This window comes from Anabrus simplex, chromosome X (assembly GCF_040414725.1).
Source record: "Anabrus simplex isolate iqAnaSimp1 chromosome X, ASM4041472v1, whole genome shotgun sequence".
Taxonomy (NCBI): domain Eukaryota; kingdom Metazoa; phylum Arthropoda; class Insecta; order Orthoptera; family Tettigoniidae; genus Anabrus; species Anabrus simplex.
The window spans coordinates 217,269,166-217,288,714 of record NC_090279.1 but is presented as its reverse complement, the minus strand read 5'-3'; the positions used below and the strand labels follow the sequence as shown (position 1 = coordinate 217,288,714).

Sequence of the window (19,549 nt, the reverse complement as noted above, 5' to 3'; positions counted from 1 at the left end):
TATTATCACTGACATAATTAGTACTAGTGAGAATAAATTATGGCTGAAATATGTGTGTTATTGTTCTGTTCTTGTTTATTCAAATATTCTATTCCATTCGTGTTAACATGCAACTTCTCAAAAGGTTTTTCTCCTAGATAACCAGCAAAAGCAATCATAAAGCGGTGATCATGAAGAAATACGCCAGTGAACTCCAGGAAGAGATTCCCACGGAAGACTGTAAAGGAGAGTGGGAACTCTTGCTTGTACTGTTATACATGACTGGAAAATGAAAGATTTAATATTGTATATTCTGCTACAGATTGAGGATGCAAATTTGTTGTCTCTTCATGTTATGTTTAATGTTGCTAATTGACAAACACAAAAAAGTTTATCTCTGTAATTAACAAATGCTATCTAGTTAGATAGGATCTCACAGTACAGGAAGATGAGATGACAGCTGTTTCTCAGTGGACAGCCCCAGTTCATTCAAATCTCTTTCTTCTCAAGCTCTGATTGAGCTCATTTTTTATTGGATGCATGGGCATCAACACTGAGAGATACTGATCTGGGAAGTTAAGAAGAAAGCAGAATTGAAAACAAAACAAAAAGGAGACACAAAATGAAATCAAATTTAAATAGTTAACAGAAGACAAGGTAATGGCAGAAGAGGGAATCCAGCAAATGTGCAAAAAAGACAGGAAGGCAGGCAGCAGGGTAGGAACACACATACCTGCCTGATGGTGGTAGAGGGAGAAGTACAAATGGGAGATAACGCCAAGCTCTGACCTGTTAGGTGTGTTCAGCTTTTTATCTCTCCTTAGAGTTAAGTTGTGAGAAATTTCAAATTATTATTCATCTGGGATTCTCTTACAAATTTTGAACACTTCTATAAAGTAACTTTGTCATGAGGCTAAAATTTACTACTATTTCCTTCATGGGTTTTCCCTTGTTTTCTTCTCTTTTGTCACTGTTCAGCTACTACTTTCTTGTACGTCATCGTTACTTCACATGTCGAGACTTTTGAGCGAAGTATTTGTGATGGTGCCAGTTAATCTGCTATTTCAGTCAACAAGGGAGGGAGTCCACTGGAATGTAACAGTAGAGTCCTTGGCTATGACATTGAGTCTATTACCAGATACCTGAATACATTGCCTTGTTCTTCTCAGTTAGAGCTCTCAAAAGAGATTTTGTCATGGGAAATGGTTTTCTAGATGTGATATTGCTATCAGTTTTCATCACCATTATCCTGGTCATTGTAAAGGGGTTTCTGTTGTGATAGGTGCTTCATGCTGCAGAAACTGGAGAAACGAACTGTCAAAAAAGAAGAGATAGTTGCATTTAAGGGCTACAATTACACCACTCCCATCAAAGCAAAAGAAACCCCATGGAGCAACAGCCCCAAAGGGCCATGGCCTACCATGCAATGGCTGCTCAGCCCGAAGATCTGCTGATTATGAGGTGTCGTGTGGTCGTGTGGTCAGAAGGATGTATCTTCACGGCCGTTATTCTTGGCTTTCTAGACCAGGGCTGCCGTCTCCTAACTCCTTAATTGTAATCACGTAGGCTGAGTGGACCTCAAACCAGCCCTCAGATCCAGGTAAAAATCCTTAATTTGGCCAGGAATCAAACCTGGGGCCTCCGGGTAACAGGCAGGCAAGCTACCCCAACTCTCATCACTTTCTCATTCTTTTCTCCTTCATTCTCTGAATTTTCCTAGCTAGTTTTTGTGAGAATATCCTTATGGTTCTCCTTGATTTTTTCTCAGACAGATCCTTGGTTTTCTTTTTCAACAGTTTTCTGTCTTAGTCAGGAGGGTGGACATCAGCTTTTATTGAGTGAGAAATGTGGAATGAGAAGAAAGAAGATAGCTCCATAAACACAAGAAAAAGATGAATCAGGTGGTAAAAGAATAAGAACACAAAAGGAGATCTAGAAATAAATATAAGTAATGGAAAGACACAAACAAGTGACATGAACTTTCTTTTTACCCCACACTTTCCCACATCAAGGTGTTCTAGAGTGAGGAAGGAAGTTGGAATAGGAAAACTAAATGAGTGAGGGCCGGTTCTACCATCTGCTGGTAAAGTGGCTGGCAGCTGCCCGGGAGGTAAACTACCTGGGGGTGTAAAGCAGCTGGTACTTTGCGTTGCGTGCAACCACCTCCGCGCAAGCGCTGGGTAGCTACCAGGAGCTAGACACCGATATACGGAGTTGGCTAGACTGATTTTCAGAGACTTCTCGCTTTCGAGTGTGCTGCTATCTATCGTCAGGTGTATGAAGCTCATTTCGATTGTCTTATTTTCCTGTGCTTGGTCTGTTGATTATCTTCAAAAAGCCTAATAAGGGGAGTCTTAAAGTTATGGACAACGATTTACGTCAAGCTTTCGTGATTTTAATCTATGAGCTTCAAAATCAATACCTAATTGGGATTAAAATCTCGAGATTACATTTTCTTATGCCAGTTATAACCTGTCATGTAAGGCAGCGTTTTTGGAGAGTATTCTCGTAGTAGATTGGTCAAGTAGCTCGCTCCGTAATAGAAGGTATGCAGGTTTTCATCGTATTTCTAATTTACATTTTAAAAATATTTTCGTTCCCTGCCGTTGTTCTTAACTCTTTTTCACGCGCTTCCATATACGTATAAACACCCAACATCTTCCTTATGGACTTATTGCCTTTGAGCATTCTATCTGCAGGCTTCTGTGAATTGATTAAGTATCTCCACGATGCTCTATTTGCAACTAGCTCTGTGACCTCGTTTAGTTCCACATGCTTCCATTTATTTATAATGCATTTCATTCTAATGTTTATGAAGATAAAGTTGGAAGGCACCGTACTGTTAAAGAACTAATCGGGGTAAATATCCATCATAGGAAGAGACATTCGGGAATGGAATAGTTTCCAATTTCTTCGAAATAATTTACAAGAAGACTATATAAACAACTGATAGGGAATCTGCTACCTGGGCGACAGTCCTATACGGTACCGTATGCTATATTAATCGTATCATCACTTTCTATAGCCTAAGTAGCACACGTCATATAAAGCATTTTCCTAGTAGACATAATATTGTGATTAAACATTTCAATGAAATATGTTATTAACAAAAGAATGTATGAAAAGAGGCATACAGATTAATACAACGCTAATAATGAGAAGAAAAAGGGTTCGTCATAAAGAAGACTCGAACCTGAAAACCTCGTATTATGAGCTGTGCACTTTAGCCATTACGCTTCGAGGTACCTTAAGGTAATACGGCTACATAGCAACAACTTATACCTGGAGTTTGAAAACTGAAAAAGTATAATATTAAATCTAATTTGAAATTATTTCCAAATAGGTTTTGATTTTATATCCTTTTAGAGTTTATTTGCGAAAGCTTGACGTGTAAAATGTGTTCCCTACGCTATCAATGCGAGAGGCTGGTGTGACCGTTGCAACTCTAAGGAAGCATTAATGTTCAAAATCCTGCAATACAATATCGATCACTGTTACAGTATAATGCTTTTTTCAGTATACTAAGCTAATTTCAGTTTATGTCACCAGAAATACAGCTAATAATGTTCAGCTCTCAAAACTTGCCCGGCAGGTAAAGTCTTATCGGGTCCTCGAAGTGGCCAATAAATTACACGCCGGGTAACGACGATTTATGCTGCCGATAGTGCTACCTGGGAGTGGTCGAACGGAAACATCCTTTTACGCGGAGGGCAAATTACGCGCTACTTTACCAGTAGGTGGTAGAACCGGCCCTGAGTCGAAAAGAATAAACTAAGGTGGTTTGGACATGTAAAGAGGATGAAGGAGAATAGAATTCCAAGACAGATGTAGCAGGCAAAGTGCGAGGGCAAGAGAGCAAGAACAAGGTGGATTGAATCAGTGAAGAGCGGCATAAGAAGACTAAATTTAGACTGGGACAAGATCCTGGAAGGGGAATGGTGGACGGAAAGAGAAGATGTAGAAGTGCCATAAATACCCCAACCCAGTAGGAGCTGGATAAGAGGAAACGATAATGGTGTCCTGATGAAGCTGGGAAGAATGAGATTAATGACGAGAGAGCACATCTGTGTGGAGATTGTCCCTGTCTCCTCTTCCCATATTGTGTTTATCCTGTTCCCGTCTCTTTGATTTAACACTTGCTGGCTGCTACCAATTACTGTTTCTGTTATACATGCATTAAAATAATTTAAAGGCCTACAGGGTCATATAAGCTAAGATCAAATGCACGGTGTTTGTACTCTGCGCCACGGCAGCCGCCTTAGTCTCACGCGGCCCTGCTTTGAGCGTGTGTACAATCGTATATTAAATATGACCTTATAAAAGATGCTGGAAGTATTCTGGGTTATACAGACATTGTATCTGGTAACCACATTCTGGCAGACGTGAGCAAGTTTTGCTACTGTAATGTTATCAGTTCCTCTTTGTTCGATACACTTTTTCTTTCTGTTAGATCTGGAGAACAAAGGAAAAATAGACCAGCACTGATCACTCTGTCTGCAAACACTTCTGACATTATAAGAAGGGAATCTTCTGCTGCATGAGCAGGGGCTGAATCTTGTTTAAACCACCCAGTCGATTTTTCTTCTTCTGTTAACAGATGGAAGAATGGCGTCAAAATGTCATCTAAGTTCCTCTCTACATTTAATGTCTTCTTGAAAAAAATAGGCCTAATCATTCGTCTTGCACCAGAAGCACACCAAACACCAATAGAACTTTTACGTTTGAAAATACGGTGTTGCAAGGATAACAGTCTCACCCTGTTAACAGCTGAGATGCTTGCCAGTTCGAGAACCATACTGCAGCTAAACACTGTGCGTTCGGTCCGAGTTTATGCAAGACACCCTGTATGTGCACTATTTAGTGCTATCTGGACTGAACCACATTCACACACAACTTTTGTAATGCTGAATTCTTAAATCGTAGTAAGGATGTGTCTGTTCAGAGTGTACCCAGACAAGACCCAGTACGGGTTGGTCTGCTCAGAATTTGACGATTTGCTCCTTTCAGGTGGTGGGTTTGCGATGGCAGCAGCCAGTAAGGAGTCAGGACTGTCCAAACTTCTGGGACAAGAGTTAGTCGCTCTGCAGGTGTTGCCGACTCCACTAATCTTGATCATCATCTGCACGGCCACGACGTTCCTGACGGAGGTCTCTTCCAACACGGCCATCGCCAACATCGTGCTCCCTGTCCTTGCCGAGATGGTGAGTAACACTTCAGCAAGACTGTGTTAACCTTTTCATTGCTCAACGCTCATATGATCCAGTACACCACCAGTGCTGAATATTTTGGCTTACCCTCAACTATCTCATGTCAAATATTGAGAAGAGTCCATCCTTTTCAATATCAGATATTGTATTATCTTTAAATGAAATACATTTTAAAACTAATTTATATTAAAAATACTCGTTTCATAGCTGGTTGGAGATGTCTTCAACTTGTAGAAGATACATATTCCTATAAATAAATAGAAAATACATAACAAATAAATCTGAAATCATTTCATTTTTTTGAAACATTGCACATACAGTATATAACACTATTGTCTTCCTTGTTTTGATTTTTAATGCCCACTTCTTACATCTTATACTAATGGCATTTCAGTTTAGGAGAGATGATGCAGTATGATGTTTTGAAATTTGTTGAATTGAAATCTCTCCTTGGAAGTCGTTTACTTGTACTTGATATTAATGTCTTGTTGTTATCCTGGGAAGGGAAAGCTCCTCAATATTGTTTGACTGCTGTATGGTTGTATAGTTCGTTGCTTGAATTTGAAGAATTTGTTTCAAAATACTTATGTGGCGAGCACATAACAGTATTACATTTATATTGCTGCTTGGCAGAACAAGGAAGCTACAAACCTCCTATTACTCTGAAGAAAGAATTTTTAAAAAAATTAAAAAAAGATTGTTACCTTCACTTACAATCATCATCATCATCATCATCATCATCATCATCATCATCAATGTCCCCCTTCAGTCGCCCGGATATGGTTTAGAAGCCTCCTCCACTCCTTTCTGTCCGTCCACATTTTCTGTTCCATTACTTCTGCCACATCCAATCCAGATTATCTAATGTCCTTCCAAATCTGATCCATCCACTTTCTTCTCGGTTTTCCAACTGGTCTGTTTCCCTTAACTTCTCTTTGCAATTCTCTTCTTGCTACTCATTCCTTTCCCATTCTTTTTACATGTCCGAACCATCTCAGTCTTGCTTTCTGTATGTTCTGTACAAATGGCTCTATATTCAGCTCTTCTGTGATTTTAAAATTTTGAATTCTATCTCTTCTTGCCTTTTTAACCAATGTTCTTAGAAAGTTCATTTCTACTGCTTGGATCTTACTATTTTGTCTCTTATTAGTTACGAGCGTTTCTAGTCCGTATGTTACAATTGGTATGAAATACTGCTTATATAATGTTAATTTCGTTCTCTTGAGTACTTTGTCATCCCATAAAAGCTCTCTGATTTGATGATAAAATAATAATATATTTATAATATATTATATATATCATATAGAATATATTAATAATATTTACTAATTCACCAACATTTCAAGAAAACAACATTTCAAGAGCATTCAAAACCAATACCAGTATTGCCAACACCCATTCAGTTAATAGTAAATACAATCAGGAGTTTACAAACTGAAATGTGAGGCCGCATTATATACGACAAACTAACAGAAGCTTCACTACATGTTACAAAGAACACATTAATGCTAACAAATATAAAATATTTTCTGTGATGAATGAATACAGGAATGATAATAATCACAAATTCACCAACATGAACGAGGACATGACAATACTCCAAACGGATAAGAAAGGAACCTTTCTGAACAAATGGATAAAAAAATTAATTCCGCATATAATCTCAATGAAATTGCAGAGAAAACAACATATGACAAATTATTTAACATCAACATGCTCAAATTTCCCACAGCCTGCGCAAAACGGGTCACGAGCTCTTTATCCTTCAACTCAAAAGTCCCTCCAAATTCACTTCCTCATCAACAAACTTGAACAAACAAAGGCACGCACTCACTCAAATGACCATTTTGCCAGATCATTTACAACAGCAAAGGCTTGAAGACAGAATGTAAGTTCAAGCACTTTCTCATCCTTGCTCAGTATCCCTAATAGTACAACCACTCATCTCCCGTTTTCTCCGTTTCATTCTAGGTTCACATAACATACCGTATTTTCTTGCATAATTAATGCCCTTGCAAATTTATGCATCCCAACATTTTTGGGTCCAAAGTGAAGAAAAAGGTTCACGCATTTGACGCACCCACTTCTTCAAACATCCATCCTGCAGATCCGGATGCGTTTCGAAATAAAGATGTCAACTACTCAGGTAGTAGCCTTCCTATTGCAAGACTGGGCATTCCAAATACTGGGCAACGTGTTATCAGTCGATAGGAAATACCACTGCACTAGTTCACTGAAAGAATCAGCGCAGAAGTGACTAGTAATGCTCTATTCCAGTCTGGTACAAACCTATTTTAATGGCGTTTCGGGTACGAAACATGCGTTTTCTGTGATCTGAAAATTGTTTGTTAGTCCACACTGAGCAAGTATTCGACTAATACTGCATCATATAAACTTGCGGTGATCAGTTACTCCGTAACGTACGGGAACAGGCTAGTGGGCCTCGAGCAATCAGTGTCGGAATGGAATGTTCATCACTGTGTTAACAGAGAAGTGTATTTCAGGCGATCAACAAGTCTTGCATAGCATTTCGCGGGCCAATAAGTGGCAAGTTTCCGAAAGTAGGCGATGATGTCCTTAAATATATGATTTTGTTACGCAACATTGGATATGCCGTTTCTCACGAAATGCTGTATTTTAAAGGACGAGAAATAGCTAATGTGCATGGAATCAACGTCTCGGATTTGAAGTTTAGCCGAGGCTTGATGATTAATTTTATGAAGAGAAATGGACTTTATCTTCAATGGAGAACAACATTATGCCACAAAATGCCGAATGATTTCAACCAAAAAGTAATTATCATTGCTTTGTGATTGAGAAGCGTAAAGTGAAGGAACATCTGCTCTCCCAAATAGGAACCACAGGTCACGCCAATCAGTTTCCATATGCCACAAAGTCGAACAGTCAATAAGAAAGGGACATCCACCGTTATCGTACGCGTTACCGGAAGCGAAAAACGATGTACTGCAATGTTTGCTGTAACAGGTGATGGCAGAAAGCTTGCACCTTATGTTGTTGTAAAACAAAAAACAATGCCTAAGGTAAAATTTCCGCAAGGGATCCACATTCATCATCATCATCATCAGCATCATCATTATCATCATTTCCCTTTATCCAGCTGTAGCCGGGTAGGGGCAAATATGGTTCCTCTCCACTTTCTTCGGTCTTTCCACCACTCCTCCTCCAACACTGTGTCCCAGTCCAGGTTTCTTTCTATAATGCTGCGTTGGATGCTATTCTTCCATCTCAATCATGGTCGTCCACGGCCTCTCCTTCCTTGGATTTGCATTTCCATCCCCTTTTTTGGCATTCTTTCGTCGTTCATTCGCTTTATGTGCCCAAACCATCTTAGTCGGCTCTTCTCTATTCTATCATTCATTTTTTCCACTCCAATTTCTTCCCGGATTTTCTCATTCCTTATTTTGTCTCTTCTACTCTTCTGTATCATACTCCTCAAGAACTTCATTTCGGCTGCCTGTGTTCGACTCTCATCCTTCTTTGTCATTGTCCAAGTTTCTGCTCCATAAGTTGTTATGGGTACATAATGCATCTTGTACATAGTATCCTTTGCTTCCATTGGCACATCTTTGTCCCATAACATATTTCTTACACTATGATAGAAACAACTTCCAGCTTGAATCCTTTTACTAATCTCAGCATCCAGTCCAGCATTCTCCATTAATTCACTCCCCAGGTATTTAAACGTTTCCACTACTTCCAGGGGCTTGTCTGCAAGTCTAATCTGACCTTTCCCTTCTTTCTCCCCTCTAGTCATAACAAGAGTTTTACTCTTTTCTACACTTCAATCCACATTCTTCGATCTTCTCATTCACCACATTCAGCTGTTCTTGAACCTTCCTGTCGTCTTCTACCCAAATCACAATATCATCTGCAAATAACATCGTGTTCATTTCTCTTCCTCCATATGCTGCTTTTGCTGTTCTCATGATGTCATCCATTACTATTGTAAACAGGATTGGTGATAGAACATTTCCCTGTCTCAGCCCACCAGGTATTTTGAACCAACTTGTCCTGCCAACTTGTGTTTGCACACAACTACAACATTTCTTATACAATGCCATGATCATTTTTATTAATCCCTGTCCAATTCCTTTTTTCACCAGACTGTCCCAAACTTTCGTCCTGGGGACACTGTCATATGCCTTTTCAATGTCAATGAATATCATCACCGTATCATTCCCGTACTCCCAATGCTTTTCCATTAGTTGTCTCATAATGAAGGAAGGAAAAGATTGGATGGACACGTCACTTGTACAAGATTGGATACGAAAGCTTTGGGGAAATTAATTAATTAATTTATTCATTCATTTATTTATTTATTTATTTATTTATTTATTTATTTATTTATTTATTTATTTATTTATTTATTTATTTACTTAAAACATTAAGGCCTGGTTTCATCAACACGTGTTAAATGTATGCTAACAAGTTGTTAGTTAATACTGAGTTAAAAATTTTACGTCTTGTTAGGTTTCTTGCGTTTCATGAAACTTTTCCTATGAAATGTTAACTAATCGACTGTTAACTCTCCCAACATTGCGAACTGGTGCGAATCAAGGAGGCAGTGGTACAAACATGCTGTTTTACAGCGCGCTCCGATGCGCTTTTGTTTGAGTACAGCTGTTATATATGGCGCGTGAAGTGAAACAGAGTCGTAGTTCTAATTTTCCCTCCTTCAAAAGGAGTTGTTAATTGAATTAGTTAGTAAATATAGAGAAATTATTGAGTGCATGCGCACAGATGGATTGACGATGAAAGAAAAGGACGAGGCGTGGGAGAAAGTCTGCGAGGGTTTCAATGGGGTTAACAGATACTTTCTTAGCGGGTATCCACTATCACCTAACAAAGTCCCTTCGTTAATTGTCGACACTTCAAACTGTACTCTGATATTGCTTTGTCCTGTACAGAACAAGGCCACCTGACAACTATATCCCTGATTTGGAGGTTAGTATCACTGATCACCTGAACATTAACAGAGAAATATCCCTTCCGATTACGATATATTTTGGCCCTATTGCCTCCAGGTGATAAAATTCACTAATTTTAAACGCAATTGTTACGCATTAAAATTGGTCATTGCCGCCGCAGTCTTGTCTGTATTAATATGTGTCCCCATGTCTAAGCCATTTGCGATCTGTAAATTTATAAGCTCCGGATGATCACGGAAATTCCACTCTCTTTTCGCTTTAGAAATTCCAGCATTGTTTCTGACCATAATGTGAAAAGAACCAGTAGCAAAAAATCGTAATGTTATCAGTACCTGCAACATTGGAGAAAGAGGTAAGTTTCCCTTCATAGGATATTCCAACCTCACTCGAATTTCGTGAACAACCTTGCCAACGACTATTTTCGATAACCTGTAGGTATCTATGAAGAAATTCTGCATCCGTCAAATTTTCAAGGTCATTATGTTGCTGAACTCTTCTTCGATCAGGATTATTGTGTAAATGATCTAAATAGAGCAATTCCGCATCTAAAGGGAGATTCACAGCAGCCATTTTGGAACAGGTTGCTAAATGCTAACGTTAGCCATTTAATATGCGAAATGGCTGATGTTAACTTTAGGCTAATATGCAGTTTAACATATGTTAAATTTAACAGTTGTTGATACAACGCAAATTTTCTTAAATTGTATGTTAAAATGATTTAACACCTTGTTATGTACTAACATGTGTTGATGAAACTGGGCCTAAATTATATTAAGTTATTACATACATGAAATTATATAGAAGTTCCCACTGTTGAAGTATAACTTCCTACATACATCTATATACAAATATTCAAGTTCTGTATGTAGCATACAGCGTCCTTCAAGTCCCCACAATATGCATAGTTTGGGCATTTAAAGTTAAAAATTTAATGATGTTCCGTATTGAACTGTATTACAATTAAATTGAAATAACAAATAACGTAGTTCAACCTATTCAGTACAAGTAAATAAGAAATGTGGTGTTACATTCTTATGTAATTATAAGCGAAAGCGGTACCGGTTTCGACCCCAATCTAGGTCATCATGAGCCAAATAAAAATACAAAAACAATGCATAGGAAAACAAGAAATTAAAGGATGAGTCTTTCACAAAAACAGTTGAAGAAGCAATATTAGATAATGGGGATTGGCACTGCGTGATTTTAAATCGTAAAATCTAGAAGAAGTAGGAGGTCAGTCACTTATATGAAGTAAGGCGCAATCTTCTGAAGAGTAGCACACACACGCAAAATTCGGCACTGTGTCTCAAAATGTTTTATATTTCTTCATGGATTTTTAATTTTTGTGACATTTTAATGTGTACTCAATACTATAATGTGCCAGTTTATGTCGACACTGTTTGAATATGGATGGTCTAATGAAGTGTTGTGTCCCGAGGGAGTTGGCCGTGCAGCTGAGAGCTTGCATTCGAGAGATAGTGGGTTCGAACCCCACTGTCACCAGCCCTGAAGATGGTTTTCTGCTGTTTCCCATTTTCACACCAGGCAAATGCTGGGGCTGTACGTTAAGGCCACGGCCGCTTCTTTCCCGCTCCTATTCCTCTCCTGTCCCATCATCGCAATAAGACCTATCTGTTTGTGTGGGACATAAAGCAATTTTTTTAAAAAAAAAGTAAGAGGGGTCCACCTATTCAATAAGTAATATCAGTGACAATATAACTATATTCTCATTTTCAAAATTTTACGAATCCCACTTTTATCCCATTTAACGAAGGAATAAAGTTGTTCTTACATCGTTTGTAAGATTTCCGTAGTTTGTTTACAGACTCCTGTCTCACAGTGTTTTCCCGTACCTTTTCCCTGTGTCACTACAATATGCCATTACTGGAGAGAGAAACTTCATACCAGTCTCGTACTAAAGATGGGTCCACTGATTTGTTGATTGCCTGTTCAGAATAAACTACAAGAATCGCTTTCACATGTTTCAGGCAATAGCTATGAAGATTCATCCGCTGTACTTCATGATGCCAGCCGTCCTCTGCTGCTCCTATGCCTTCATGTTGCCAGTAGCAACGCCTCCCAATGCTATCGTCCTGGCTGCTTCCAACATGAAATCCAGGGAGATGGTAAGAGCCGAACGATTAAAGTCTGTGCTACTTGGACACAGATCTCGCTAGCTCTAATGTGCTATTGTTTTTATCCTTTGTATCTATGTGCACACATTTTGATCTGATGCCATCTAGGCTGCTTCTATGTCAATTTCAATGCTTTATTTACTCTACCTGATGGCAGAGCACTGGATCTCTGGCCAATTAAATTTAACTTGTTGGGTAAACACCCAAATGTAACAACAGAGATCTTTTACATGCCAAGATTGTACAACGTGGAGTGTCGAATGGACTTTTTTTCCACCCTTAATCTAACCTCTCCTGAGATCCTGGGATCCAAGGATTGACACTCTACCACTGATCCAGAGATGGAGCTTTTATCCTTTGTGTATTCCCAACTTCCGTATATTGGCTTCTGGCTAAATGGTAGAAACGGTCGGTGGGTGGGTGGGTTGGTTGGTTGCATCTCCTCATTCATATTCCTCCACAAGACTATATTATGCTTTTTCATTAGAGAATATAAAGGTTATCTCCAAATTGCTTCAAATGTCAGTGAAAGAACATTTCATACTATTTTCCCTCAACTGGAGGTTACTCTGATGCAAAGTTCGTCTGGAATACTTATCTGTACTTTAGTATTTGAATTTTGGCAGCAACAGCCTGCCACATACTGTAGGCTATCATTTTATCATTAAAGATAGTCATACAAGGCTCTCTGTAACTCTCTTGCTACCAAGCCCATAGATTTTACAGGCCGCCTTCCTCCCAAAAATTGCCAAGCCCGTAGTTTCTACGGGGTTGTTCATTTAAACGAATGTTACTTTGCTAAGCAATGTTTCTACGGGTCTGGACATGGGGGGTTTATGCCTCGTACTGTTAGTATTGATGTTGAGCAAGAGATGACCTTCCAGTTGACATATTTTCGAGGCTATGCCTTTCACATGACAGTGTTATCACACCACTTCACGAGCGTGCGCAGGTGATTGGAATTGGAAGCTCGCCAAATTTTATCACGGCATGATATTGAGGATTGTTTTGCTAATATAGATGACTGTATGGATGATTTGGAATATGAGGAATTAGATGCTGGTACGTTTGAAGGTATGTACTTGATAAAACACCATACAATAAGCACGGTATAACAAAATAATGAGCGTTTACCAAACAGTACAATTTCCTCCACCCCTTCACTGTTCTCTCTTCAGGTGGGTTATACTGAGAAAGCTGATCACTCAAATTAACTCCAGGGTTATACATAGTTAGTGATGTAGTACTTCCTTCTACAACCAAGAAGTATGCTGCAAGGATATGCCACGTTTACAGAGCGAGAAGAAAGAAATCAAGCAAGAAAGCTTCTCGTAAATGAGACATGCCACCAATGTTAGCAGTGCGGTGTTGTGCTGTGTATGTAGCCATGCTTCAAAATTCATCACACAAAGAAACAATATGATTCTGTGTAGTAATGTACCTAAAACTAATAATAATGGTGTAAAACATGCTATAAATCCTATCTACCATGATAGTAAGTGTGCCAGCCCTGCAGTGTCTCTTACCTGGAGGCCTCTGGTTCAATTCCCAGACAGGTCATGGATTTTTACCTGGATCTGAGGGCTAGTTCGAGGTCCACTCAGCCTACGTGATTACAATTGAGGAGCTATCTGACGGTGAGATAGCAGCGCCGGTCTAGAAAGTCAATAATAATGGTCGAAAGGATTCATCATTCTGACCACAGGACACCTCATAATCTGCAGGCCTTCAGGCTGAGCAGCAGCCGCTTGCTAGGCCATGGCCCTTCGGGGCTGTTGCACCATAGGTTTGGTGATAATAGGTGAAATTATACAATTTTGTGAACGGTGATCCTTGTTGGGCTTTTCTGTTACATTTACGTGGTTGAAAAATCCCAAGTAAAGTTTGAGATTTATTGGAAATAATTGTTTTGTAAATTATTTTATTTATTTGTTATTTCAGAAGAATAGACCTTATATAAGTTTCATTAAAGTTCGGAGCATAATTACAACACAAAATAAATTTAAATATCGCAGAAAATGTTTGGTTTCCAGGGATATTTACATAAATACAATATGGTCTGGTAGTGAGAGTGTTAATTGCTGCACATTTTAAGTTATTCCAAAAATCATTATTATGCAATAGTTTTCTAATACATAACCACTACTCTCTCTCCACCACCCCGGTGAAAGTCTTTTTTTTTTGGCTTTACGTCACACCGACACAGATGTGTCTTACAGCGACGATGGAACAGGAAAGGGCTAGGAATGGGAAACCACGGAAAATCATCTTCAGGGCTGCCGGCAGTGGGGTTCGAACCTACTATATCCCGAATACTGGATACTGGCCGTACTTAAGCGACTGCAGCTATCAAGCTCAGTCAGTGAAAGTCTAATATGGCTTATGGTTCCAATCTGTAGCTAGCTTAAGGTAGTTCCAGTCCTAATTTTTAGATGGCGCTGGAGGTCATTCACAACGAGTAGATAGTTGTAGGAAGGTTCTGTAGATGGCAGGCAAGTAGGCATGAAAATAACGATTTTAATAATTAAAGGCTGTTTGTCTCGAAGTGAAGTATTTCAAGTCTAACCTCAGTCAGTGGGCCCTTCTGACAAAGAATTAGTCGTATAACGTCAAGTATTATGAAGATAATATTGCTGGATTGCGTTACCCAATCGATTAACCTTGTTCAAACTAATATTGATTTTAAGCGATAGTTCCCATGATGCTACAGTATTTGTGTTGTTTAAATTCCAAGTGTCCATGTGCCTGTGCTGCAAATCTTTGTTCCTTGTGCTTATTTATTAGAAATATATCTTTTCCAGTCATCCTGAAATCCTGTGTTTCCTGTTTGAGTACACCTCAGGGGCTCGAAGCTGAATGGTTCTGTTAATGTATTTCTATATATCCTGTCTCAGTGCACTCAATTCTGTTATTTTTATTTTCATGTGGTACTTGGATACTGATGTGATACCCATATCTTGCGTATGCTGTGCTCTGCTGTCTTGCTTTAGAAGGGATTTATTATTTGTCATAATATCAGCTTTGTGGTAATGTGTCAATCATTCATTTCAAGGTAAAGCTACTTGGTGGTGGTGGTGATTATTATTAAGAGGAAGTGCAACTGGGCAACCATCCACTACTTTGTATGTGAAGTTATGCTCTCAATAACATAGTATGCCGTATGAACTAGGGGTATCAGATCATTATTTAGGACATAGCAAGTACTTGAAAATAAAAATATATGAATTATAATGTACTGAATTGGGTATGGAAATAATAGAACTGCATTATAATCATCATATATGGGTGTGGGGGGTAGGAGGGGGGAATAGGATTGAAGTTGGAGGGAGAGGTTGTGGTTAGCATAACCAGATATGTGTCACTATGGTGGAAGTCGTTTCTCTGCACTATCTGTTGATAATAATAGTAAGGTATTGCACACAATGCGCATTGCAGCGCACTCTCTGATTGTGGACTGAAACTACAAGGGGTTATCTGTCTTGGAACCGAAATTTATTATTGACATTCATCTCTATCCTATTATATCCTCTTTGCTCTCCATTTATCAGACCCCTGTCCCCCTTCTGTCTTCCCCTACCACCTCTATAGACAGCTTTGTCATGCATGGTTGAGGCCAACGATCTGAAATCAGTCCAAGCTCAGACACGGGAGATAACAAACGTGTGGAACCAGAGCTGTATGTAAATACAGAAAACTTTCTCAAATATATTAGTGTCAGTAACGGATTAAAACTTTCAGGCACTGTAATTTGTCACGTGTGTTCAGAATATCATCGGTTCACAATCTTTAACAAGTTTATGCAATGCAAACAATATTGTACATATTATATATGTTTAAAAGTGATTTGATAGAATCTGAGGATTTTCGTGAAAAGCAAAACATATCATTCTCCTATTCACATGTTTTAAGTGTTACACTTCATTTGACAAATCCATTACAGTTAATAAGAAAAGGCCATCCCCTAATAAGTACTCATAAAAACAAAACCCACGTCGACATGAGCTATAATTTAAATCATCTTGATTTATAACAAAACAAGAAATAAACAAGCAAATGTTATTCATTCACTTAAATATAAGCAACTTTTGGCACCTCTCTCAATGGACATCCTACACTGAAAACTTCCATCACTTACAAAATTGCTAACCTAAGCAATAAACAAACTAAACGAGAAAACAACCAAGAGAAATCAACAGATCCTACACAACCTTTCTGAATAAGGAAGTAAATCTAAAGAAAATGGTTTCAAGTTCAACTGCAATGAATATTACACGGAGAACAACATAAAACGACGAATCACTGACGTACAAATTACCTGCAAAAACACAACAGTACTACAAAGAGAAACAGTAAAAAACGTAGCTACAACAAAGCCCTGAACATAATTAGACAATAAAATTTCATAAAACACGCTAATTTTAAATTAATAACTCTGTAAGAAAGGTGTGAAGATCAAAAATAAAAAAAAAAAAAAAGAGCCTTAATCATCACAAAAGCAGATAATGGGAAGACAACAGTCAGTACATAGAAAAAAACTTCAGCATTCATTAACAATAACTTAATGCTTTTCTAGCTTTTGAAATGTGGTGTTACAGAATAATGCTGAAGGTGAAATGGATAGATCGAATCACGAATGAAGAAATACTGAATAGAATTGATGAGAGGAGTTTGATTTGGCAAAATTTGACGAGAAGAAGATAGGATAGGAGATATCTTAAGACACCCAGGACTTGTGCAGTTGGTTTTTGAGGGAAGTGTAGGTGGTAAGAACGGTAGGGGTAGACCAAGGTATGAATATGGTAAGCAGATTAGAGCAGACATAGGATGTAGTATTTTTCTAGAAATGAAAAGGTTAGCACAGTGTCATAGGTACGACATCGTAACTGGTGTAAAACCTTCAATTGTTATGTTTAATATATTTTATTAAATGATAAATTATCTTCATTAAATGTTAAATATGACTAATACATGGTTTCCCTGTAAATATGTATTATAAAATTTGAATAACCTCAAATACGTATTGTGTATAAGTTTAACCTCAAAATCTATATTCAAAAGTCGTAGAAAACTCTATAATGTTCATATATTAGATTTATTCTACTATAATTTGGTATATATGAGGGGTTCTGGAAACTTACTGTAAGTTGTATTATCCAGATACGTGTAGAGACACTCCGAGGTGGAGTCGGTGAGTTCAAGAGAGAGTATGTTATAGTGCACGAGTCAGTGTTATTGATTTCTGTACTTGTCAGAATTGACTTCAGGGTACTCCGCTATTAAGTGTTGTACAGTAGAAGTCCGATAGTCCGGCACGTTCGGGACCGGCCTGGTGCCGGATTACCGAAAATGCCGGACTATCGGGCGGTACCTCATACTGCGATATAGGTTAAGGCGTAGAGCGAAAACAGCTGTAACACGGCGTTTTGCAGTAAAATGTTGATCAGCAGAATCATTAGTTTAATAACACACTCCTCTTTTCAAACATGTTGTTTCTTATTGCCATTCCATAATAATGCCGGAGTTCATCGATGTTTTTATCTGTAAGTCTTCCTTTACCATTTAGAGTCTTTCCATCTACAACTTCTCTTTTCCTTCTGTCCGCTTCAGTTTTTGAAGGCACGTTCCCATCCGTTTTTGAACGTGGCCCATACAGTCAATTTTTGAACTCTGTTTTTTATTATATGGTTGGCTTTCCAGTACTCAGTACAGCACACAGCCTGAATATTTCCAGAAGAGATATTTAAGTCAGTCAATACATAACAATGGATTGTATAAGATACATTTCCACTATTAACTTTGAAATAATAAAAAATACACTTCGATTTGTTTCGACAAATAATGCATCAAATTGTTTACTAGAGATCATTATTAAGAGATAATAATATTAAAAAATTCTGGAATGATGCCGGACCATCGGGCGTTCCGGACTGTTGGATGCCGGACTAATGGAATTCTACTGTAGTGTCACTTGCTAGTGTGTATAATTGTATGTTGTGACTTACAGTGATAATAAAGTAATTTATATAAGGAAGTGAACGTGTTCTCGTGTGATATTTATCTCCGTCAAATAAAATCGCATTTGAGAACGAAAAATTGGCGACAGGATAGGACAGGACACTTCGAGACTCGGCAATGAAGATCGACCAAATGACCGTGGTGATGTTACGGAAAGCGCTGGCATTCCGAGGTTTACAGACGGCTGGAAGCAAAGCAGATTTACAAGAGAGGCTGCGCCAGGATTTGATAGACAACGAAGAGGACCCAGGCAGTTTCGACTTCAAAGTCACCTCGGAGGAAGAAACCAACGACTGGGTAAGCATATGTTTGCTCAACTAACTGCTTTGATTCAGGCACAGACTGAAAAAATCGAGGCCCAGTCTAAACAAATCAAGACCCAGTCTAAAAAGATCGAGGCCCAATCCGAAAAACTCGAGTGGGAAATCGAGGCCCAGTCTCAAGAAATAGAGGACCAAATCAATTCTTTGGGCAACGAAGTGCGCTCTCTCAGAACCAAGGTGATCACTGACGTCATGCAGGACAACAACGAACCAGACGGAAAGCGGTCCGAAGTGATGCTTGTGGTTATGGAGTCTGTAGTTCAAGGCCCAGCGGAAAAAGCAAGTGCCCTGTGTGAGGAGAGTACGACAGCTCTGGAGAGACGGGTAAAGTCTGCAAGCAGTGATGGCGGCTCCGGCGTCGTGAAGATGGCAACTCCACGGGACGACGGGATCATTGTAGTGATGGCAACAACACGGCCAGGGGGACCCCCTCAAGAAGAGGGAGAACCAATGGGGTCCGAACCAACAACCAACAAACGAGGGTGCCACCTGACCAGGACACTAGTCCCAGCACGAACCATATGCCGGTAGGAACATTGAGTTCAGCATCCCGGAAAAAAAGGAGACTCAACAGGTGCATCACACCGGTGGACTACGAAGATGTGTGGGCCCTGACAGAACACAAAGGTGCAAACGAGGGGAAAGTCAGTGGAGCTTTGACTACCACGCGAGGACCTGTGGATTTTTGCCACCGGGAACAAGGACACCGTTGGCGAGACCCAGCGAATCTCACATGGAAAGGTGGTGGCCACCGATCGAACTATCTGGCTGTGAAAAGTGTACTGCAACAGCGCCAACGAGAAGACAGTGTAATTGTGGTAGTCTAAGTGTAATTAAATAGTGAGGATTTAAGAGAGACAAAGACATAGATATAAGGACACCTAGATATAATATTTAAGACCTAGAGTAAGGAATGTAGAGGATAGATATTGAAGGTTTTA

At 39.0% G+C, this 19,549-nt stretch overlaps 1 protein-coding gene across 1 annotated transcript in view; it reads left to right on the top strand.

Moving 5' to 3' along the window:
* Positions 1–19,549, top strand: part of LOC136886265 (protein I'm not dead yet) — a 164,395-nt gene that overhangs the window by 137,916 nt on the left and 6,930 nt on the right. The window contains exons 11-12 of the mRNA XM_067158998.2: positions 4,987–5,180; positions 12,124–12,261. Of these exons, the coding sequence (XP_067015099.2) occupies positions 4,987–5,180; positions 12,124–12,261 (332 nt within the window). The remainder of the gene's footprint in view (positions 1–4,986; positions 5,181–12,123; positions 12,262–19,549) is intronic.